This window comes from Lontra canadensis, unplaced genomic scaffold (genome assembly GCF_010015895.1).
Source record: "Lontra canadensis isolate GAN:19392208 unplaced genomic scaffold, GSC_riverotter_1.0 scaffold219, whole genome shotgun sequence".
NCBI classification, from domain to species: domain Eukaryota; kingdom Metazoa; phylum Chordata; class Mammalia; order Carnivora; family Mustelidae; genus Lontra; species Lontra canadensis.
Genome location: NW_022631213.1, coordinates 413,775 through 437,432, shown reverse-complemented (window position 1 = coordinate 437,432; position 23,658 = coordinate 413,775). Strand labels below are relative to the sequence as shown.

Here is a 23,658-nt window from a genome sequence, read left to right as displayed (position 1 = left end):
GGTACAGAGAAAGCTAGAGGCTGAGCTGCCAGATACCTGGCCAGTCCGCCCTGCACCCTTTAGAAGTCAGTTTCATAAGTGGAACTGCGAATGTTCCTGAGCACAAACCCTGCTTTTCCCCAGCAGACAAGTGACAGCCCGCTCTGGGGAGAAGAAGGTGGAGCCCTCCTCCCACCCAAAGGAGGCCCCAAAATCTGCATGCCCAACAGCGGGGCTCCGAAGGAAAATGCTCTCTCCCAGGCAAGCCCCCCATCTGGCAAATAAAGTGGGAAATACACAGAAATGACTCTTTTATTTAATATTTGAATTTTGAAAGGTTAAACTCAGGTCATTCCATATAGGGGGTGGGGGGATAAAGTTTGGAGTGGGCCATAAGTGGTGGTACAGGAGCAAAACGTGTGCCTTTGATAAATTCTACGTTCAAATATGAAGTCAGACCCACGGAACTGGAAGATCTGTGCCGCTGAGAAAAGATGGCATTTTCTGCCCACACACACCAGCCAGCGGCAGAGCAAGGACCAGAATTCAGGTCTCCTGAACCCTTGTTGGTCTACTTTCTGTGTACGGGCAAGCTCGAGGTCTAATGGGCCAGAGAGTTGTGAGACTTCTGCACTCAATCCCTTGCTATGTAACTTCCAGCTAGCCCTCTAACCTCAATGAGCCTTTGCAAATGCAAGGTGGTAATATGTGCCTTGAGATCAGGGGACAGGCACCAGCAAATCACTATTATTACTATCATCTTGTGACTCTACGCTCAGCATCCACAGCAAAATTCCACCGTCAACACATTTATTTCTGCCTTCTAAACAAAATTGGATGGGAAATATCATTCTGATTTCATTTTGCATTAATGAATGTTCATTTATTTATAAACCAGGGCTGTATAGGAACCACAGCTCCCGCTATCCATAGGTTACCAGCAATCAGACATGCTGCCCCTTCGGCATTTCCACCCACCACAGTCATCGTGGGAGCTTAGCCACAGTTGGTAGTTAGCGGAACCAGACAACCCCAACCCTTAGAATAGACACTCCTTTGGTGGGCTCTGACTGCTTCTGAGGGACACCTGAACCTTCCAGGGGACCCAGACCCTTTACACCACCCAGTCCCACAATTTCCCACGCATGTACTGATCAGCCCAAGTGCAGCTGCAGGTTCATGGAAAATGCTGCCAAGACACCCTGTAATAAATGGGGAGAGGGCTGCACAGGGCAGGGGAGGAAAAGGAGGAAGAAAGGCAGGGAAATCTACAAAGCCTGCCCTTGGGAAGTACTGGATCCAAGACCCCTCCTGGCCCTTCGGAGCTCCACCGTGCCATTCACATCATTCCACGGAAGCCACTCCAAAAAGCAGACCAAATGCTAACTGTCTCTTTCCAAGGCAGAAAACACAGCTTTTGTGTCTTTTCCTCTCTGCTCAGATCTGTTGCTATATGAGACTACCTTCCCCATCACCAGATGGGGGCGCTCACCACGCCCACTCCCCCTGCGCCAGCCTCCCAGCCCCCACGCCCCCACGCCCACCGCCCCGCGTGGGGGGAATTTTCCTTAAGATCCTGGGGTTGGAGAGCAGCACTGAAATAGGTGACAAGAAGGAAACGAGAGCTCTAGGTGACTGCGCCAAAGGCGATCTGCCTTTCTGAAAACGGAATTGGTTCCGCAGCCACAGAACTTAGGTGGCCCGAGGGTGGGGTTCCTTCTGCAGACCAGCCCTGTTCAAAGCTCAGCGCGGCAGCCAGGTTCTCCCTGACCCTCACCCAGTGGCCTCTGATGTGCTTCTCAGTAATGAGCCGCAACAGGGACCCAGCCACCACCTCCATCTGTATGCACAGTGCCCCAGCCGCCTGGTTGGATGTGTCCGCTCCTTTCTTCTCTCCTTCTCCTCCTGCCGCTGTTCAATTTCTCACAATCGGTTCAAATAATTCTTTTTCTCCAACGAGTTCCCCCAGTTTCCAGGACAGCAGACTTGATTGCTTACTGGACATGCAGAGCCCTGGAAGAAATTAAAATGGGGGATGGGGAGGGAGGGATAGGGGAGGATAGTGTGAGCTGAGCCGAGACAAAAATGACCATATTTTCACAAAAGAGAAAAAGAGATCCGCTTTTGGTTAAAGCTCTCCACAGCCAGGAGCAGGGATGGGAAAGGGGAAAGTGCCCAGAGGAACCAGTCAGGAGAGGACTGCGATCTTCCTCACATCTTAACTGAGGTTCATCCCGTGAATTCTGCAAGAATCTCTCCAGAAAACTGGCAATTACAGAGAGTTACAGATTATCCCTCTTCGTCTGGAATGTACTTTACACTTAACAGGACCACGGGTAATTATAGGGCAACCTGAGCCTCGCTTCACAAGATGGAGATGATGAGGTATTTTCTCGGTAACCACATTGGTATGATTTTATAATTACTGAGCTACGTGGATTTGCCATGAAATTGAATAGTTAAAAGCAAAGAGTAATTGCCTGATATCTGTACTCTGTAATTTTGTATAATCTAATCATGGACAAAGCCCAAAAGAAAATGTTCTGAAAGCATTACATTTTCCTTCATACACAATTTGTTATTGACATGGGGAACGTATTCCATGCCGCTAAAGGAACTCTTACCACAGGTATCAAAGTGTGGCCAAAAGAACGAGAGTTTTGTTATATTTTCAGCCGATTGTGAAAAGCAGCCAACCGGACTGCCCATTATACCTGTTCTGGAGTTTCTCTGTGACTCTATTTGCCCCCTCACTGACCTGGAGGGATGAAAGGTAGCTCTCTTCTTCCCTGGGGGGCACTGAGATAAGGCAGCCAGAAGCTGGGCTGTGCTGGGACCATTCCAGCCAAGACCTGAGCCCAGAGGGCACCCACTTTGTCCCCCACTTTTCAATCACACTCTGCCAGCACCCCACCGTCCCACTGTGTGATACCACCCATGATGCGGTTCCAAGGAAGCCCAGAGAAATGCACAAGGCTGGCAAGGGGGTGGGTCAAGGGAGGCCATGGTTCCCCAGGGTCTCTAAGGACCTGATAAATGTGTGCAAAGCTCTTTGCAGGAGGAGAAGGCGAATGGAACCCACTAAAAGATTTATGGCTGTTGTTATTCTAAGGCTCTGCTGAGACAGAGAGAGGTCAGCAGGATGGCAGGCAGTGTGCCGGCCCTCTGGGAATCCAGAGCCTTCTCCTAGAGGCCCCTCACCTCTGATAAATGTGTGGATGTGGTTACTAAGTAGATTTTGGACACTGGAGCCTGCTTTTCCTCTTCTGCCTTTAATAAATCAGGAAGACCGCCCACAGCCTGAGCTGCTCACCTTAAAAAAAAAAAACAAAAACCACACACAAGAAAGTGAGGAGAAAGGGGGGCATGCAGGGCAGCCGCTGACTTTGCAATATTGCCCTTTGCTTTAAAATATGCGTTCCCATACTCGACCCAGGAGGCAAACTCTGAGAAAGCTCGCATGAGCCTCCAGGGCGGCTCCCAACACAAGGCAGTGGTGCTGGAAGAGGACGAGGGCTGAGCCCGAGGCGGGGAAGACGAGAGGGGCAGTGAAGAAAGTGTGGGGGTGCAGCAAGGAGCAGGTGAAGGCATCCTGGCAGACGATGTGGGTGGAGGGCATCGGAGGGGCTATCAATCCACGGAAGGGCCAGGACTGGAACAGACTGGAACCGGGCCTTTCCAGGGCAGGGTACACGGAAAGGCCCCAGACCTGAGAGGGACGATTGCCTTGTAAGGGTTTTTCTGATTGACTTCTCCATCCGACCGACCGTGAGGCTTCTTCCGAGGGCGGGGGGGGGGGGGGGGGGGGGGGGAGGCAGGCATTGCAGGGGAGCACTGATTGGCAAACACCCTGTGGCGGGGGCACATGAGCCCAAAGGCCCGTTGGACACAGCGAGATATCCAGCAACGTCTAGAAGCCCCACGGAGACAGAGGATGGACTGCGGGGGGGTGGGCAGAAAGCCACGCCTGCGGACATGATGCGTTCCAGGCTAGAGGGAAGACAACAGGCTTGGCGGGTGGGGGTCACTGGGCCCTAGGTGGGTACAGCAACAGCAGCAGCCCCAAACCCAAGCCCGGCTTGACAAAGCCCACACGGGGGACCACTGCTGGGGGCGGCGCCGGTTCAGGACATATTTTTAAATCGTCCTGGGATCCATTGTGATGAAACAGACCGTAACTCTGCAAAGTGCCAGAATGTTCACTTTGTTTAAGCGTCAGATTCAAGCCCTCTTAGAATACACGGGGCCAGTATTGATGCCGAAAGGCTCGTTCCTTATATATTGAACTGCACAGCTGCAAGGAGCTGCACAAATGTTACCAACTCATTTGTCATGCAAACAGTGCTTCAGAAAGAAATAAAATACTATTATGTGGTGTATGTGTTAGGCAATCACTATATCAAATTCATGGCAGTCCGTGCAAACACAGGCAGAGAAAAGGAAAACAACACTTGGTGAGAAAAATTGCACCACATGGGAACAGCTAAGTTGGGGGAGATGGGGAGGCTAACAATGGAAGCCCGACAGCAGAGGCTGTAATTTTCCCAGCAACTGCGGCCAGTGTAGGACTACCCCCGTGGGACAGCAAGTGGCAGTGGCAGAGATGCAAACCACTGGCGGAGGGGCCTTGCCCACGACCCAGGGAAGGAATAGGGACACACAAGGTGGGGGCTGGGTGATGGGTGGGGAAGGGGGGAACCTCATTGGAAGGTTAGCAGTGGCATGGTACCTGGGAGGCCAAGGGCAGCCACAAACGTCTGGGACAGGAAGCTGGAGAAGGATGTGGAAGGCTTACAAAGAGGGGAGGGAGACAAATAGGAGGCTATGAGCCATAGCTCCGTTTCCATTTGCCACCACTTCCCCATGCTTCCCTTAAGGGCCTCTCACTTCCTGTAATCAAATAGGATGCCCTATGGGAGGTTCTAAGACGGCCCTCCCCACCCCTGTGCTGCCCCTGCAGAGAGAGGGATTAAGTATAAACACTTAGGAGGCCTATCAGGCACTGTTTTGAACCCCTCATACAAATTACCTGTTCTAATCCTCATAGCTACCCTACCAACTTTACTGGCCAGCGGGCTATAAATGTTAATTGGATGTGATCACACATCTGAAAGTGGCGCAGGTGGGATTTGGGAGTCCCCAACCTAAACTCGCAAGTGACACAAGACTGTGTCTCGGGGGTCTTCCTCTACCCATCTCTCGTGAAAAATCCCACTACCCACACATACGGGCTCCTCCCAGAAGCCTGTACTGCCCACTCAAGCCCAAGGGCATTTGGGTCTTCTGCCTCCTTAAGGCCCGTGGCAATGGGCCTGGGGCAGGGGACCTGGGACAGGGCCTACATCCCCTCGGAGCTCCACCCCAGAGCGAACTCCTAGGGAAACACCACGGAGGCCTACCACCCTCGACCTGAAGTCGAACTGGGTCTCAGAACATTTCCGGCATCTAGCTCACGGCCAAACAAATCCCTTCCCCAAGCACAGACAGAGGCAAAGGATCCCATCTCCCCAGTCTCCACTGGCGCTTGTTTATCACCATTAAGCAATTCATCCACTATTTCACCTTTAGGCAATTCATCAACGCTTTACTGAATGCCTACCAAGGGCAAGGGACCGCGCATGGGGCGAAATATTCGGAAAGAAACCCCGATCGGTCTTCCGGAGAAGACGGACTGAGCAAGGAGGGGAAAGAAAAAAGGAAGAAGGAGGGGGGGGGGGGTGGAAATCCTCGGACCTCCCCAACATGGCGGCCTAAAAGGCCGACTCTGACCCCCTCATCATGGCCGGCAATCAAGGAGACGCGTACCTTCTCAACATGGCGGCCCAGACAGACCTTCCCATCATGGCGCGGGGCCCCGCCCGCTCCGCCGAGGCCGCGGCGGGAGCAGTTCCGGGTGCGGTGCGCGCTGGGGGCGGGTGGGGGGCGGCGTCCTGGCCATGGCCGGCCTGTCGGACCTGGAGCTGCGGCGGGAGCTGCAGGCCCTGGGCTTCCAGCCAGGACCCATCACCGACACCACCCGGGACGTCTACCGCAACAAGCTGCGCCGCCTGCGGGGCGAGGCCCGGCTGCGCGGCGAGGAGCGGCTGCGGGAGGAGGCCCGGCTGCGGGGCGAGGAGCGGCAGCGGGAGGAGGCCCGGCTGCGGGAGGAGGCGCCGCTACGAGCACGGCCCGCCGCGGCCTCCCTGCGAGCGGAGCCCTGGCTCTCTTCGTCGGTCTCGGGCTCGGCCTACGCGACCTCCGGGGCCTACGGCGATGTTGGGGCCTCCGCGGCTCCCTGGTCCGGGAGCCGCGGCCTCGCCTACCCCGCCCGCCCTGCGCCGCTCAGGCGCCGCACCTCGGTCCGGGGCAGCTCCGAGGAGGACGAGGACGCCCGGCCGCTCGACAGGGCCGCGCCGGGCCACGGAGTTCGTCGCTGGTGGGCCTCGACCCCGACCCCGACCCCAGCACGGCCGCCCTCAGCCCTCCTAGGCGCGGACCCGCGCCCGGACCCGCGCCCGGGCCCGCGGGCGGCGCGAACTGGCCCGGCGGGAGCGGCGCGGGCCCGGCCCGAAGCGGGGCGGCGGCTGGAGCGCTACCTGTCCCGGCTCCTGTTCTGGGCTAGCCTGGGGCTGCTGCTCGTCTTCCTGGGCATCCTCTGGGTGAAGATGGGCAAGCCCTCGGCTCCGCAGGAGGCGGAGGACAACAGTACGTCCCGGGCCGGCGCAGGGGAGGGCCCCGGGCGCGCGAGTGTCCACCAGAACCGCCACCCAGTCCTCCCAGCGCCAGACTGCACATTCCCGGGCTTTGTCGGATGCCTCTGGCTGTCTTCTTACCTCCAGACCCTGACTCTCCTTCCTCCCTCTGTGGGAGAAGAGGGCTGGAGTTCCCGCAGTAATTTCTGTCTTCACTCTCTGCTGTTCTCATTTTCTGCCTTAACCCTCCCTGCCAACCTCCCTTTCAACCACGTGCTGGAAGCAGTCTTCATTCCTAGTCACTTCCACCCCAACCTCTGGTTTTCCCCCATCTAGAGAAAACCACACCCCTATCCAACAGACAGGTCCACCCCCATTCGTTTTTAGTTCCTTCTTAACTTGGATCTCTTGCTCATTCACACATTAGTGCCCATTTGAAGGCACCCCAGGTTTCACTGCCCACAGATCAGATCTGGTTGGGTTCCCAGCTTTGCAGCACCAGAAGAGTTTAAACCGATATAAATGGAGGCGTTTATCCTTGCTTGCATTATCCTCCTGGAGTGTGTGCAGAGAGGGTTCTGTGAGTCAAGGACATTCCCAGCCACGCTTCTGTCCACACTTCAGTGACTAGACATGCCAATAAGTGGTCTGCAGGATACAGTAATGCTTCCTGAAGAGTTGAGGATTGGTATGTTTCTTAAAAGGGAAATTTGCCTCTTGGGTAACGCTGGGCTTTAGTCTAACAGAAAACAACATAGAAATCATTTCTTTATAAATTTAAAGGGTAAAGTGTATAAATTTAAAGTCTAAGTATAAAGTGACATTGTGAGTTCACCAGTTTTTTATATTCTTTGGAAAGCATCGTGATTAATCCTGCTCCCAGCCTCAGGCCAAGGCCACATCTCTCCATGCCTAGTAGGAACAGCCAAGATGGAGGGAGAAGCTAAATTGTGTCTTAGCTCTGGCAACAGATGGGTGTTTGGGTATACGAACGAGTCTGTAGGTGCATGGATCCCGGACTTGTGCACACACCCAAATAATTTCTTGGCTCTGAGAGCAGTTTATCCACCTGCTAAAGAAATTAAGCAGACCCGGGAGTGTCGTGGGACTGTACAGTTACCATAAGTCAGTCTACTGTCATACTCACTGCTGGAGAGGCTTTAAGACCACAGCTCTTGGATATATACTGGGATTTACCTGGAGTGCCCCTCCCATGATGGTACTAATCCCTGTTCAACATATCACTGTTGGCAATTTACAAAACCATCATGTATATTGACTTGTTGGAGGTTAACTCCCTGAGTTAAGCAGGGGAAGCTTTATCGATCCCGTTTTACAAATGAAACGGAGATTCAGAGTGGTTGAGTTACCCAAGAGCCCGTGGCTAATCATTTCCGGCTAGGACTTGGACCCAGCTGCCCTCATCCTCATTCCTAATCCAGGATTGGGAAACTCTTATGTGTTACTGCCTGCGTTTTAAAAATGCCACCACTTAGATGACACCTTCCCGAACCCCACCCTTATGTTGGTAATGTTTTACTTCCCCTGAATTTTGAGACTGGTCCCTTTTTTGCAGTCTTTTCCTCCACCCACACGTTTAATTTCCTCTGTGTTTCTTTTCTTGGTCTCAGTGAAATTATTGCCAGTGGACTGTGAGAGCAAAACAGATAAGGTGAGTCTGCGTTCCTCTAAGCTTTTGTTATTCCTCCCAAGGATGTTAGCCTCCGCCAGGAGGTAAGCTGGCCCCGAAAAAGATCATAATAGGCTCATTTTCAGGAGTGCTTCCTGTAATGTACCAGAATCACATCGTGTTCTGTGGTGTTTGTGTCAGACTCAATTGTGGCAGGCGAAGGAGTACTTGAAACAGAGAGAATTGAACTCCCAGGATCCAACCCTGGGCTTGTTATGGAAGCTCTCCCATCAATCACGGCTCTGGGGACTTTGATCTTCTGCCTGAGTCAATCTAGGGGGATGCAGAAGGTGGGGGCTGAAGGACTGCTCAAGCTCCCTGGCTTCCCCAGGAGGGGCTGACGGTTTTCAGCACCCGGAGGCTGGCTTCTCAGGTCCACATGCCCTCTGGTAGTGCGTCTGTGGCTGACGGGTGCCGTTCGGATTTGAAACATCATGGGATGGGGGGAGGTTGTTTTAAATATATCTGAAGTAGAATGAGCCCTCCCAGTCTATAGATTTGTTTTGTGAAGCTTTAATGTTCCCTACAAATAATATTTGGGGAAGGCGAGCAGCCCCATCCATTTATGACTCATGCCCATAGCATTAGCCGGGAGCTGGGATGCTGGCACAGGTGATAGTCTAGGGAAGATAGGAGGCAATAAATTTTCAGGTCATGAATCCTACCAGGAGGAACCTTTTGCTGCCAGAGGGCATGACTTAGTAGTCTAATTATTAAGTGTGCAGTGCCAGGCCTCTCTGGAGGCCTCAGTCTCCACGTCTAGCAGCCCAGCAGCTGGGAAAGAAACAACACAGGGTCACGTGTTCACTCTCTTACCCATGTCACCGAAGGGGTGGCCTGGGGCAGATAATAGGTTTCATCTCTTCTTTGGCTTCTGTTGTGTATTAAGGGTTGTTTTGTTACATTCATTTATTGCGTTCGTCCACCAAGTATCTTTTCCTCTCCGTTGTTTTGGGAAAACAGATTCGTCTTAAGTTTCAGCTGCCTCGTGTTGTACAAACCACAGTTGGCGATTACAGGAAGTGGCCCGGAAAAATAGGTAGTGGCCAGAGGGAACACTAGAATTCTGAACCCTGAATGCAAAAAATGGGCAACAAGTCTGTAAGATTTCTCTGGTTTCTATCTCTTGGTTCTCCACCCCAGTTGAGTGAGCCCCGACAGGCACAATCCGGGGCCTTGCTAAAAACGTGCCCGATGAGCAGGCTGGGGACTTAAAACCTCTGAGCGTCCGAGGGCAGGGTCTGGCATCGTCGGCAGGCGCCCCTGAGCTGAGATTTCACAGGATGCTCTTGGTCTTCGTGAAGGGCAGACACAGGAACAGGCAGGCTGGGAGGCGCTTCTTGGCTTTGGTGAGGCTCTTGCTGAAAGTTTCATTCTTTGTGCGACTCTCAGGCTCCCCCAGAACCCAGATGGGCACTGGAGTTATAGATATACATGTTCTTTCCCTTCTCAGCCAACGATGACACTTAGCGTTTTTCTTTCTGCCTTTGTGCTGCTGAAAACGTGTGGACAGGCTGGGAGTGGGTGTGCTGTCTCAGGCGGGCCGTCTCGTGGTCTGGTGCCTTCTGTCCTTCTGTTCCCTTTAGGTGGTGTGAGCCCTGCTTTGCCTAAATGTCGGTGAGTGTGGAACAGAGCTCGTTGTGACCGCGTTTGTTGTCCTTTTGTAGGGTTTTTTTTTCTTTCTGGTTGTGACAGTAAGAGATGTTTAGTGTAGAAAATTTGAAAAGTGTGACAAAATCAGCCATGAATCTGCCACCAAGAGATAATCAATCGCCTTTGACATTTTGGGGGCGTTTCCTTCCCCCTCTTACCTGTCTGCGTACGTATGTTTATAGAATTGGAATCTCCGTGTATATTCAGTTACATTTTCTATCATCAACATTTCCTATCTCATTCGTCTTTAAAAGGTAGTTTGGGTACCTGATTCTACTTACAGACTTGGGAGTTGTCTCAGAATGTTCATGGTCATACATGTATATCTTGGTATTGCCATTTTGTACCCTATAAGGGCTCTTGGGTCTTTAGGCAACATGAGGGTACATATCTTGGCCTCTGAGACTATGAGAAACCAAGTCCCGCACTTTGCAGATGAGGGCCGCAAGTGAGCCCAAGAAGGAAGGGGACTGTGGTTCCTCTGGCAGTTGTCATGCCAGGCCCCAAGCCCTGGCCCTCGGTGTCGGTCGGGTGCCCTGCCCAATGACACCCCAGAGGAGGTCTGCAGGGGGCGGCAGGCTTAGAGGGGACTGGCTGCAGCACTTGTTAGCTGTGGGATCTTGGGGTCCTAGCAAGTCTCTAAACCTCGAGCTCTTCATCTGAGAAATTGGGGTGCGGTCAGGATTGTGATGAGGAGTCAGTGCGGACTCTTGACAGCCCGTGGCCTGTCATTCACTCTCGAGGACAGCAGCCTTCCGTTTAAATATTCTCAAGCTAGCAGCCTAGCAAAATGGGTTCAGTTCAGTTGCGGGTACAGGAGAGCTAGGTGTGCCTGTATTCCTGTGCCCATGTCCTCATACGGGTGACTTTCGTCCCCCGTTTCAAGATGCCTAGAGATATCGCAGTTCCAGTCTAGAATCTGGATGTCTAGGATGAGGCCTTTGCTGCAGCTCATGTGCACAGCAGATGATTTATGGGCGGAACGAAGACACCTGGCTCTCCAAACACAGACGGGAATGGCCCAAGGAGGGACGAGACAGTGGTAGTGTGGCATTTGCCTGGCCCACTGCGGAGGCCCGACCACAACATCCCGCAACCTCATGGCCTTCATTCCGAGGAGAGTCACGGGACAGAGGCCGGGGGGTGCCTCTTAGACAGTGACCGGGGCTGCTTTTAGCTCTCCCTCAGCTTTTATGGTTAACCAGATACTTACCCATCCTTTGGAGAATATGGGTTTTGAGGGGTTCCGGGCTGCTCAGCCCTTGACAGTGCAGCCGAGGAGGTCTAGCCAGATAGACGGAGCCGGCCACCGCCCCTCTGTTGACTGCTTGTCCTGTGCTCTTCCAGTTCTGTCAGGCCAAGCAGAAGGCGGCCTTGCTGGAGCTGCTGCATGAGCTCTACAATTTTCTGGCCATCCAAGCCGGTGAGTGCCTCTCTCGGGGCCCCAGGGTGGTGGGCTCTCACCCTCAGCAGCTGAGCGGGGGTTGGCTGGCAGGCGGCTAAGATGCCAGATGTCTCCCGGAAGATATCCTGCAAAACCACGCCTTGCCTTCCCCACTTTTCCACTCAGTCACATCTCCTTTCAGCCTACAGTTGGTTCTCATATCCCCTGGAAGGGTCCCAGGGCTCCTGGCCCCAAGCCTTTCTGCTTTCTCTGGATGCCCGCTACCTGAGGTCTGGGGCATTCATGTTGCCTTGGAGGGGGTGTGGCAGGCCCCAGGTCTCCTCAGTGCAGGTCTTCTGACTTGGAGGGCCTCCCTGTACCAGGTGGCTGGCCAGGCCAGGAGGAGAGGCCTATGCAGGGGCCAGGGGTCGGCACAGTAGGCTAGTCACACTCAGGTCCATCCACTTGCCAGGGCCCCGGGGTCACTTCTGGTCCCATTTACTCCATGTGGCTGGAAGACCTTGGATAAGTCTCTTATCGTCTCAGAAACCATCTCCCTATCCCACCAAGTGGTCTTGGGTCCTTTTTTTCTTTTTTCTTTTTTTTTTTTAAACAAAATGAAAAGGAAGTCCTGTACTCTAGGAGAGGGCATTTTCAGCACCCCCATGAATACCCCCTAAAAAGTCATCTATCCGGAAGGCTCGCTTACTTTTTTATTTAGAAAATTGTTCTCTGAGGCCAGAGATAACCTGTCCCCACACCTCTCAGAATCACTTGCTAAAACCATAGGTAATGACCAAAACTTATGCCCCCAGTGGAATATATTTGGCACAAGAACCAGATGGAGCTATTCAGTCTTACGAGATGTTCCAGAGACACCTCTGACCTGTGGGGCCTTGTCTAAAGTTGTTGCTAGGGAATCGAGGCTAGATGGGCCTGTACTGGGCCCTCAGCCCTTGGGGCCAGTCTTATTGGCCCCAGCTCTGCCACCACCTCCCTCTTGAACGGCAGGAGACTGGTGATGGGCAGAGAGGAATCTGGGAGCTCCTCAGAGGAGCAGTAGGAGTGGGAGCTCACAGCACCATGGGCCTCAGGGGCCTTTCTCTGCGGCCCAAGTGCTTGGAATATAAATTCTGGCCCAAGAGGGTGTTGTAGACCTTTGTGACTCAGTTGTGGTTCGGGGACCAGTCAAATCATCCAGGAGGTTACTGGATGGAAATGCAGACTCTGAGGACCCATCCCAAACCTATGAATCAAAGTCTGCATTTTCAAAAGACCTCCAGGGTATAAAGTAGAGAAGCTCTGTCTTAAGCCGTGGATGCTGGTAGATATTTCTCCTTCCTGCCCTCCGACTGTGGTCCTGGCTTATGCTGTCAGGGGGCCTAGTGCCTCCTGTCCTCTGACAAGCCATCTGTCCTCTGACAAGTCAGGGGCAACCCTAGGGTCTCATTGCTGGGGAATGAGGGCTCTATCAGGCTCTACCCACCCCACCACCCCTGCAGATCACCTGTCGGCAGAGCCTTGTGCTGGCCTTTGCAGCTAACAGGCTGCTTCTGGTCTAGTAGAAGAGACATACCACCTACGTCCCTGACCACTGGCTGTTATGAGGCATGACTGGATGAGAACCAAGAGGCCAGAAGTTCCAGGAGGCGTTTTGCCTTTTAGTCAGAGCAGTCAGGAAAGCGGCACAGGGGAGGTGGTGTCTGTACCAGGCCCTGAAGCCCAAGGAAGGTTGATTCTATGTATGTGGGGGGCATGGCAGAGCCAGAGAGGCAGGAAATGACAGGGGCAGGGATGGAAGCAACTGGCCTCACGGGGGAAGGAGAAACAGAAGGGATGGAGTTTGGAAAGGTCAGCTGGGCCCAGTCGGCACCAGTCAGCAAGGCCACAGGTGCTTGATCCCTGTAGGCAGTGAACGCCAGGGAGGCCTTCAAGCAGGGGAGCGAGGTGCTGGGGGCCAGGAGCCAGGAATGCCAAGGCGACAGCAGCTCGGGTGTAGTAGTGCCATTTAAGCAGAATCATTTTAAACTTCTGTTGATAAGACGTGGATGGGAAAGGGGAGAGGAGGAAACCAATCAGGAGACCATGGCCATGATCCAGGCAGGCTTAAGTGGGGCAGGGTGATCAGGGCAGGGTAGGAGAAGCCAACTTGATCTCAGGGTCCCCTAAGGTCAAGATCAACTTCGGCATTAGAGGGATAAGCTGTAGTTCATTCTCAAGATTTTTGAGAATCCTCAGCCACTCCCTCCCCAGCACACAGACTGCCCCTCCATGGCCCCTAGGCAGCACCAGGTTAAGAGTTTGTGGCTTCAGGGTCTTGTGCGGGTACACCCTGTGCTGTCCCTGCTCTCAAGGAGCCTGGTGAACCACGGGAAGCAGCACGTGGTGGGTGGGCCATAGTGGGCTGTCGAGAGCCAATGGCTGTGGCGGGCCCCCAAGTCCAGAGTAATTTGGTTCAATAGGATTCCCCTACAGGCCAGAGATTTTTTCCAAGGAGATGTCCCTGGGTGGGCTTCCTCCTAGGTGGGAGCTGGTCATCCAGGGTGCTCAGATGGGAACAGTACCGTGGGGCTCCACACTGAGGCCCCACTGCCCAGCACAGAGACGCCCTTTTTCTCTGTGGGGCATTTGGACATACATCCCCAGAACCCCTCAACCAGGTCACTTGCCTGTATCACGGTCAGAATCCCTGCAGTGCCTACGGCTTCCCTGCCTTTCTTTTCTCCCGGGTAGCGTTTATTTATAGTGCCATTCTGGTACCTTCCAAAGCTATCTGTCTGATCCTTTTAGGGATCAGTTGCAAACAGACCTTAGGATTGGGCAGCTTTTTAGTCATTTAATGCAAATCACTGCACTGCTTTGCAGGTCAGGTTTTAATGATCTGGAATCGATCCAAGCTAAGTGGCTTTTGATCTTGCTGCGGAGTGAAGATGCCCCACGGAAGCTGGAGTCGCGGGGCCACATGCTCCTCATCAGAGCTGATGGCTTGATTCTCACTGCAGTTTTTTTTAGGCCGTTTCCGAGTAATTTTTTTTCCACCTCTTCTTTGTGTTTGAATGTGTGTTTTTTCCTCCTAGGTAATTTTGAATGTGGAAATCCAGAGAAGCTAAAAAGCAAATGCATTCCTGTAATGGAAGCCCAGGAGTACCTAGCAGTAAGTAGGCTGCGGTGCTTACCCATTCCCGAGAGGTCCTGGTGCTTTTGTACTGATCTTGCAAGCCCTGCTTTTTTTTTCCCTTTTCATTTTGTGTTTGCTTTTTGGCTTTTTTGTTTTCCCTTTTTTTTTTTTTTTCTTAAAAGTTAGTTCTGAGTGTTAGGCTACTTTCAGTTTAGGCAGCAGCAGGGGTGGCTGGTCCAAGGTGGGCTATGAGCCGGAGCCCGGCCTGCTGCCTCTTTTTCCAGGGGCCCTGTTACTTGCTCCCCACTTTTCTCTCCTTCCCAGCAGCTTTACGGAGCTGCACTCTGTCTGTCCGCTCTTTCCTTTATGTTTGCTGTGTAGTTTGCTCAGGGTCTGTTGGACTGTTGGCCTGGCCCCAGTTTGATAGAATTCTGGAACTTGGGAGCCAGCAGAAACTTTAGGGGTCACCTAGCTCCTTGTCATTTCCCAGATGAGGAAACTGAGGCCCAGAGAGGGGAAGGGACTGGCCACTGGCCTCCCACCCTGCCCCGCCCCCACCCCCCTTCCCCTTTTTTTCATTTTCCCCAAGATGATCTGCCAATTCTCTGGCCTCATGCTTTGGTCCTTGAGAAGATGCTGTGGTCTTGGCTACCTCAGGCCTGCATTACTTTCTTGTGTGCTTCTGCATCGACTCCTTCCAGTAGAGCTCTTTCTTGGCTCTCATCGGCCCAGATTTCCACCTGCCACTTTATTGTGCATTTAGCAGAACGGGGCTTTGGGGCCTGCAGAGGACATGGGAGAAGGCCTCCTTAATCCAGCAGGAGAATAATGTTCCAGCTGGTCCGCCCAGACGCAGCACTAATCTCCCGTCCCCTCCCACAGAATGTGACTGGCAACTCCTCCGCCAAGTTTGAAGCCGCACTGACCTGGATACTGAGCAGTAACAAGGACGTGGGCATCTGGTGAGTGTGGGAGGGACCTCACAGGGTGGCAACACTGCCATGGGCCCCTGTGGCCATGGTCCTTACCCATTGGCGGGCTGCTGAGCGCTCACAGATGTGTGTCAGGGCGGAAGTTGGAGGCAGGTCTCCCTGCTGAGTCCTTGTGGGCTAAGCCTGCAGCCAGGCAATGGAAAGAGGAAGCATTCAGGGCCCCGGGGCAGCGGGGTTGGGGGGGGGCAGGGGCAGGCAGCATAAGGAGACGTTTCAAGATAAGACACAAAATCCAGGTGTTGGGACGTGAGCCAAGTGTTCTAGCTAAGCGTTTCAAGTAACTCACCCTGCGCCGCTTGTATTTACCGGTCCCACGGGGTTGCTGGAGAAGGCATTTTTCTGCACTTCCTTTTGTCCGCTGCTAGTTTTCCTTCCTAGATGAAACATTTCTGTCTGTTGGTTTTTACTCAGCATGGACATTGCAAAAGGAAATACTGAATTTTATTCTGACTGGGCAGTTCGACCTCATTTCTGTCTCTGGGGAGCTCTGTTAGCAGAGATGGTGAGCCCCCTCTTCCTCCTGAGAAGCCCCAGCTGGCTGTTCAGCCTGTGGGGGAGGGGCGCACCAGCCACACTGCCCCTATCCGGCTTCCTCTTGCTTCCCAGGGTTTGTGGGAGTCTCTGTTCAGGCCACAGCTCCTGATATTCAAATACACTCTAGGGTTTTGTTCCCTTCCGCTCTAACCCACCCAGACTACTAATTCCATCGGCCTCGCCTCCACCAGAAGCCCCTTGGGCAGCTCAACCTAAAGTTTGCTCACTGGATGCAGGGCACGATTAAAATTCGTTGGCTTAAAAAAAAAATAAAGCTTCCCTGAGTGGCTGAGCGATTTTCCTGTGTGTTAGGAACAGGGGAGGAGAGAATATGGATTTTATCCTCCACAGCACTCACCAAAGCCGCCAGCACAGAAGAATGATGGCACTTGCCCTTTCACATTGGGGGTAGGCCGTTGGGAGGGTTGCCGAGCCCAGCTCAGACAACCGGTGCTCAGAGTGGGTCGTGAGATACTGGGCCGCTTCAGAGACTGGGCATTCCCTTGTGCGGTCTAGAGCACGGGATGGGCACCTAGCCGGAAGAAGGTGCAGGTGTGGGCATCCTCACACGTCCCGACACCACCTCTCAGGGGCCAGGCTGGAGGTGCTGGGGCCGGGGCCTGGCCTCGGAAAGCCTGTTGCTTGTCCTTCCCTGAGCCTCACAGCACCCCGATCTTTACTCTTAAACAGCCTACGTGCCTCCTTGTCCCCGTCACCGAGGAAAAGCACACCCTCCCAGACTCTCAGTTCCTGCCATGCAGTGCAAAGCCAGAGATTCAGTAAACATTTCCATTTCTCTGTGCTGGGAGGTGGGAATCCAATTTACAGTTTAATCTTCCACATGCTGAGAGGGGCTGTCAAAAGACCCGACAGAGGGGGACTTCACTTTAGCAGTAGGGGTTCAAGCCTGCTGCCGTCTTTAAAGCTTTATTCTTTCTAAGTAGCCAACTTGGGAAATTTCTGGAAAGCATACAACCAGGATACTAAGTCAATTTTATAAGCAAGTAGAGGCCTCGAAGCTCCTCCTTTCTTCTCTTTCTGCTCTAAAGTGGGGCTGATCCCATGGCTCTTGGGAGCTTGGGAACGGCTTTGCAGCCCCATGTCCTGTTTCAGGTTGAAGGGGGAAGACCCATCTGAGTTGGTGACGACTGTGGACAAAGTGGTCTGCCTGGAGTCCGCCCGCCCCCGAATGGGTGTGGGCTGCCGCCTGAGCCGCGCCCTGTTCACCGCGGTCACCAACGTGCTCATCTTCTTCTGGTGTAAGTCCTCAGCTGCCCTTCTTCCCCTACCCCAGCCCATCCTTGCTGTGGGGACTGCTCACAGCACCTCCCCGGAACCCAGCTCAGGGACGCTCCCAGGCATGAGTAATGAGTTCTAAAAACCCAAGCCCTGAGAGTTCATTTCTATCTAGTGAACCTGAGGTCTGTGTAATAAAACAGAGGAGATGAACAAGTCAGCCTCTGCCGTAGGTAATCTTTAGAGATTGGTGGCAGGAGCATGAGGGTAACTGGAAAATATCCTTGATCAGGGTCAGGATGATCAGTGTCCCCGGGGTCGGGGTGGTGGGGGGAAGCCTGGCCCCGAGCGGGAGCCCAGCATCATCTCCCCCAAGCCCCTGGGGCCCCAGAGGGCTAGCCTCTCAGAGGAGGAGAAGGCGCAGCAGGACCTTGGCCTAATTTTATTCCCTGAACAATGTAAACATCTCCTTGGGAGCTCTAGGTACCCGATGAAAGCGGGAAGGGCCCAGGGGGCTGAGCTACAAAGCCAAACGCAGGTCCTGTTGCCTGACATCAGGGGCTGCCTTTGAGCAGAGACCTCGGGGCGTCTCTGAAGGCCAAAGGCCGAGTTACAGGACCTGCCACTCGGCAGAGCTGACAGAGTTACAAGTCACAGGCCATCTGGGCGTGCACACGGCTCCCTGCCCAAGGCCACTGGGTGCAGACATCATTATCTGCAGCAGCGTCTCCGAATACAAAGGGCCCCGCATGTATATATGTATGAAATGCCGTGTTCTGGTTCACAAGGGAGGAGATGAAAGGCCCGGAATGAGGTTGGGAGGAGCCGCAATCTGGGCAGCTGGGGAGGCCTCTGTGGTGACAGCCGGCGGGAGGAGCATGATCACTTCATAGCCTGCCTACCCCCTGCCCCTCCACGGCCCGCATCTGCTGCGGGCCGGCCTGGGCCTGACACACTGCAGGCAGGCAGGCAGAACCCTGGTGCTGCTCCCTCACCGCCACCGGCATGGCAGCCGGCCCACCCTGAGACCCAGCCAATGGCCCAGCCGCCCAGAGGGATGTGACGGAGTCATGGGGCCCATGTTCCCTCATAGGTTTGGCCTTCCTATGGGGGCTCCTGATCCTCCTGAAATACCGGTGGCGGAAGCTGGAAGAAGAGGAACAAGCCATGTATGAGATGGTGAAGAAGATTATAGGTGCGTGGCCCCCAGGGAGAGGACTCCTGGCACCTGCCAGAAGGTCCTTGCCCTCAGTCCTGCCCTCTGTCCTGCCCTGCAGACGTGGTCCAGGACCATTACGTGGACTGGGAACAGGACATGGAGCGCTACCCATATGTGGGCATCCTGCACGTGCGCGACACCCTCATCCCTCCACAGAGCCGGTGAGTGCCACGGGAGGAGGCCCAGAGCGTCAATTATTGGGGGCGGCAGTGCAGCCCCAAGGGGCACCGGGGAGGGGGCTGCGCCCGCCTCTGGCCACTGCTCAAGCGCAGCTCTGAAAGAAGCTTCTGGAAGAAATAAGCCCCTGTGAGCGTCTGTACTGACTCTGGGTGGCTAACTCGGGGTGGCTGGCACCCTCCTCTCTGCGGTGGCTCAGGCTGGATTTCTGCGAGCGGAGGTCCAGAGTCCTGTGGCACAGAAGAGTCCGGTCTCTAGTTCCGTTTCTCTGCGATGCTTATGGTCCCCGCCTCCGCAGATGCTGTGAGCTGGTGTAGAGATCCCCCTGGCCACAAGATGGTAGCCTGCCGCAGTGGGGAGCAGCATCTCCCTTGTCACGGCAGCAGGGGAGAGACGGGTCACTCTCACAGGCAGAAGACATTCTCAGAAGCTGCCAGTGACACGCTCCTTGAGGCCCTGCTGGCCGGAACCGGTGACTTGTATATTCTTGAATCAGTCACTAGCCAGGAGGAGATTGTTTTGCAAACATTTTGAACCATGACCCGTTACTTAAAATACCGTGGCGCGCTTCCCACAGACGCGTGCACACGTACATGTGCATGCCTGTAGCGGAGAGCAGGGTTCCGCAGTGGTGGCTGGTGTCAGTTTCCAGGGTGCACAGCTACACGGGAAAGGGGAGCAAGCCACGGTCACGCCTGGGCCGCAGATGCTGGATGGAGCCTGACAAAACCCAGCGGGGGTAGCTTTGGAGGATGAGGTCCCAGCGCCTGCCACGACATTAGCCCAGACTGTGGGCCCTCCTCAGAGTTTGCTGTGGTGTCGGACCGGACGCCATCCCCTCAGGGGGTGCCGAGCCCTCACTGGCTGAGCGCTCACTGGGAGCAAGCACTGCCCTGGGCCCTCCAGAGACACCGCCCTGCTCACTCAGTCCTTGCTGCAGCCATGGGAGGTGACGGCAGTGAGTGTCCCATCTTACAGAGGAGGGAACTGAGGCACCCGGAGTCTAAGAACTTGCTCAAGGTCCACTGCTGGTGGTGTTTCTGTGCAACCCAAGAGGAATTGATAGAGTAAAACATTGAAGACCCCTTTTAAAGGTGAAGATGCTTAAGAACTTTCAGGCCCCGCCTCCTCCTTGGGAAGGTGCAGGCAGGAGCTGAGCGGGGGCAGCTGGATCCCGGCAGTGGCCAGTGCTTGCTGTTGGTGTGAGCACAAGGTAGGCACATGGCCCTCTGGGGCGATGTCACTCGGTGCCTTCATGCTGCCACCACAAATTTCTGGCTTGCCCAGAGTCGTCATGTGGCCATGGGTAGTGGCCCCTTCGAGCCTGCTTCCTCGTCCGAAACGGAGATGACAACACTGCCTTGCAAAGGGCTACATGGAAGCCCCTTATTTACTCAACAACTGTTTACTGAGCTCCTCCTGCAGGTCACACACCCCTGGGTCACCGGGAGGCGGTGGGAAGAGGAAGAAGCCCAAGTCCCTGGCCTTGCTTCCCGGGGGGGAATAAGGAAACTGCTGTGGGGTAGCGATGGGTCCTCAGGAAGTGGGGAGCGGGGGTGTCAGGAGAGGGCCTCACAGCTCATTAAGTCAGCGCCTAGTGAGAGCGCTCCTCCAAGGGCAGCCCTGACGCTCTCGGGCTTCCTTCCGTTAGGTGGGGCCTGCACACCAGCGGCAGTAAGAACAAGAGCACCACCGCTGCTCGTCTTGGGCCTGAGGGCCCAGCCTCCATGCAGAGACTGCAGGTGCAATGGCGGTCCATGGGGACTGAGCCTGGCAGTGAACCCCAGGAGACTCACCCACTGTTGGCTCTCAGCCCCTCGATTTATCTCCCAGGGCCCCTGATTTGTGTAGCCATGCCCTCACTGCCGTCACAGCCAAGCCCTCCACTGTCCTCGGCCCTGCGCAGGTCTGCCCTGCAGAGGAGCGCCTGCCCTTGGGGCCGAAGGAGGGCTGGGGAGCCTGGCTGGCGAGGAAGGCAGGGGAGCTGAGAGCAGCTGGCTAGCAGGGCGTTGATCAGTACCTGTTCGTGGGCAGCCTGAGAAGGAGGGCTGGTGTGAGACCAGCCAAGTGGGGACTGCTGAACTGTCTGAGGAGTCATTGGTGGCAGGACTGACCCCCGAGGTAGAAAGCCCTGGCACCCTCATTCTAACTCCTGACCCACAGGCCCCCTCGGGCTCCTTTGTCCGCCCCCAGGCTGAACCTCTCCTTCTCCCACACGGACGTACCCCCAGCCCCTCTCCACGCGAGGGGGCACAAGGAGGTAGTGTGCAGAGCTGACAAAACACAGGGACTCCTCAAAGAGAAGATGTCAAAGCAACCCTCCCTGACCGCCTTGGAAACTTCCTGTCTAGCCTGGAGGGGAAAGAGTTTATAGGGGGCTGTCCAAGGGATTGCAAGGCCCCGGGGAGCCAACAGAGAAGGGGCCCTGCCTGGTAGCTCTGGTTCCAGGAGTAGCTCCGGCTTTTTGGCCTCCCCAGTTAGATGCTGAGCTCATTCCCATGCTCCAAAGTACTGTGGAGTTTGGGCTCAGCAGCCCAGTGGCCACTCTTTAATTGGCCCACATGGGGCATTAAAATGCAGCCAGCACTGGTGGGGGGCCGCCTGGCTGGGGCTGCTGCAGGAACAGGCCCCAGCAAGAGCTGGCCAAGGCCGGCACAGCCCCTTCCCACTCGGACACCTGGGGGTACTCTGGCCACCTCTGGCTCCGTTCAGCTCCCTTTAATTGAATGCTTTTAGAGCAGAGAAGGTTGAGGAATCATTTCTCTGTGGCTCAAGAAATTTCTGTCCTCTGCAGGAGTTCTGTTAGTACCTGACGCCTTTTCCTCCCACAGATAAATTCCACCCGGGCTCCTGGATTTTTGGCCCTGGTTTGTACAAAGGGTTTACACAGGCCCACTCACTTCTCTGATCAGTGCCAGACGGAGCTCTCGGGGTGCTGCTGGCCTGCTGAGCCTGGCTCCTCTCTTTGCAGGAGGCGCATGAAGCGGGTCTGGGACCGGGCTGTGGAGTTCCTGGCGTCCAATGAATCCCGGATCCAGACAGAGTCCCACCGCGTGGCTGGAGAAGATATGCTGGTGTGGAGATGGACTAAGCCCTCTTCCTTCTCCGACTCCGAGCGATAAATCCCGGGCGGGGAGGGGGCCCTGTTCCCAGTCGGCCTGTCCCAGGCCAGTCCCCTCCAGGGGCGCGAGAAGGCCACCAGACCTGCCAGTGCTGAATTCACACTTGCCTTGACTTTCACCCTCCTCCCGACTCTGGTTCCAAAGGTCTGTCTATAAGACTCTTCAGAGATCAGCTTGTAGGAAAGCATGGGCTTCCTTGAAGGGCAGCGGTGGGGAAGAGCCAGAGGCCAAGTGCCTAGCTTGTCCTCTGTGTTGGTCCGATCCTCTCTGCCCTGATTGCTGGCAGAAAAAGGGAGAAGAACCCTTCTTCCCTGTTTTTGATGCAGGGAAAAGATGAAAGAGCAGCCCTGAGACCCTGCAGAGCAAGTGTGCAGTTAGGTGGGCTACAGCTCTCCCACCGCTGGGGAACACTCTGGACATCGTGCCTGTGGGAGGCGGGTCGGGACGGCAGGCTGGGGCGGCAGGGGTTGGGGAGCAGTTGGGTCCATGTGCCTTCAGAGGGTGTTACCTGGGAGCTCAAGGGTGAGGGGAGAAAGCCTGTCCTCTAGCTGGGTGGGGCCTGTTTTATCCCGAAGGGGTAAGGTGCTAGAAAGTAGAACATGTACTGTAGAAGAACTCTCTAGAAATGCCAGGTCCTGGCACACGGAACCCTCAGGTCAGGAGGAGTGAGCTGCCAGGGTGGCCTCCTGAGAGGACCTGGAGCAGGCACAGGGGCCTGAGAGCAGACAGGAGGGTAGGACTGCCTGCCGCCACCATCTCTGGCCGCCGGAGGCAGCCTCCCAGGACCGGGCCTCTGGGACTCTTGAGCGGTGCTTCTCACGGAGTGTTGGTTCCAGACCAGCCCCGCAGCCACGGCACTGTGTGGGGCCACGATGCGCATTCCGGGACTTTGGGAGTGCCGCGCCTCCGGTGTGCGACGGTCACCTTGTCTTAGGGCGACCGCAGCCACCCCACGGGGAGGCAGCGGAGCCAGAACTTGGAGGCACCGACCCCGGGGGCGCGGGGCGCAGCGGCCGCACAGCTGCCCCCTGCTGGCCGCCGGGGGTCGTGCGTGCGCCGCTGCAGACCTTCGTCACGGCCCCCCCACCACAGCCCGCCAGCCCGCAGCGCGGAGCCCGGCTCCAGAACCGCCCTGGCGGGGGGCCTTATTAAGTACGGGGAGCCTCTCCGGCAGAGCCACGTTCCCATATGTTCTCAGCCGCAGCAGGCGGGAGAGGGGCAAGCGGGCCGAAACAGCTGCCTCCAGAAGGCATCAACCACCCCCTTTAAGTCTTTCTGGTATTTTTTGTTTCTCTAATAAAGCTCCAGTCTCCCTCATTTGAGCAATACTCTCTCATTTCCTCTGATATCTGGATGATCGGCGGGGCTGGAATCTGAGTGCCAGCCCCGTGGCAAAGAAACGGTCGTAATCAGGCTCCAGCCAGAAAAATAACCCTGCAACAGGCTTCAATATCAGGGTTGAAACTATTGGATAAATAAACTATTTATTAAAAATGGATGTGTTTCTCGTCCATGGTTCTCCCCCTTTCTCCCCCTAGAGTGACGTTGTAAAGGATGGCAGCTTGCCGAGAGGTCAGCAGAAGAGGAGGGTGGGGCGGGCTGACCAGGGGCCCTGAGCCTTCTCCCAGGGCTGGCTGACCTCACCCCGCTGTGGGCCCCAGCCTTTCCACCAACAGGCTCTCAGGCAAGCCCCCAAACCTTCCAGAGCCTCAGTTTCCCCATTATCACTCTGCGTGGCTTCCATACTCGGCGGGGTGGGTTCAAAACATGCCCACCTGGTCCCAGTGAGTGTGAGCAAGGGGCAGGGGTCAGTAGAACCTTTCATCCTCGGCCCCATTTCTGCCTCCCCGCAGGGCCCCAGACGCTCCTGGGGGGTGCTCAGC

General features: G+C 55.2%; 1 protein-coding gene and 1 long non-coding RNA gene across 2 annotated transcripts; one reads left to right on the top strand and one right to left on the bottom strand.

Moving 5' to 3' along the window:
• Positions 1 to 384: 384 nt before the first annotated feature.
• Positions 385 to 7,039, bottom strand: LOC116862080. Its single transcript, XR_004381590.1, has 2 exons — positions 6,792 to 7,039; positions 385 to 1,992 (listed from the first exon to the last, which is right to left on the bottom strand). It is a non-coding gene; the product is annotated as an uncharacterized LOC116862080 (long non-coding RNA).
• Positions 5,877 to 22,068, top strand: LEMD2 (LEM domain nuclear envelope protein 2). Its single transcript, XM_032849189.1, has 9 exons — positions 5,877 to 6,663; positions 8,282 to 8,322; positions 11,341 to 11,416; positions 14,455 to 14,531; positions 15,378 to 15,457; positions 17,135 to 17,280; positions 18,351 to 18,452; positions 18,535 to 18,637; positions 21,625 to 22,068. The coding sequence occupies exons 1-9, from the start codon at positions 5,916 to 5,918 to the stop codon at positions 21,773 to 21,775; spliced, it is 1,524 nt and encodes a 507-aa protein (XP_032705080.1). The 5' UTR covers positions 5,877 to 5,915; the 3' UTR covers positions 21,776 to 22,068.
• The last annotated feature ends 1,590 nt before the right edge of the window (positions 22,069 to 23,658 follow it).

What these genes read in the sequence shown, in the direction of transcription:
- LEMD2 (XM_032849189.1), top strand. Translation starts at nt 5,916, where the DNA reads ATGGCCGGCCTGTCGGACCTGGAGCTGCGGCGGGAGCTGCAGGCCCTG. An exon ending in CGTGCTCATCTTCTTCTGGT is followed by an intron (nt 17,281 to 18,350) that starts GTAAGTCCTCAG and finishes GTTCCCTCATAG; the next exon opens with GTTTGGCCTTCCTATGGGGG. An exon ending in CTCATCCCTCCACAGAGCCG is followed by an intron (nt 18,638 to 21,624) that starts GTGAGTGCCACG and finishes CTCTCTTTGCAG; the next exon opens with GAGGCGCATGAAGCGGGTCT.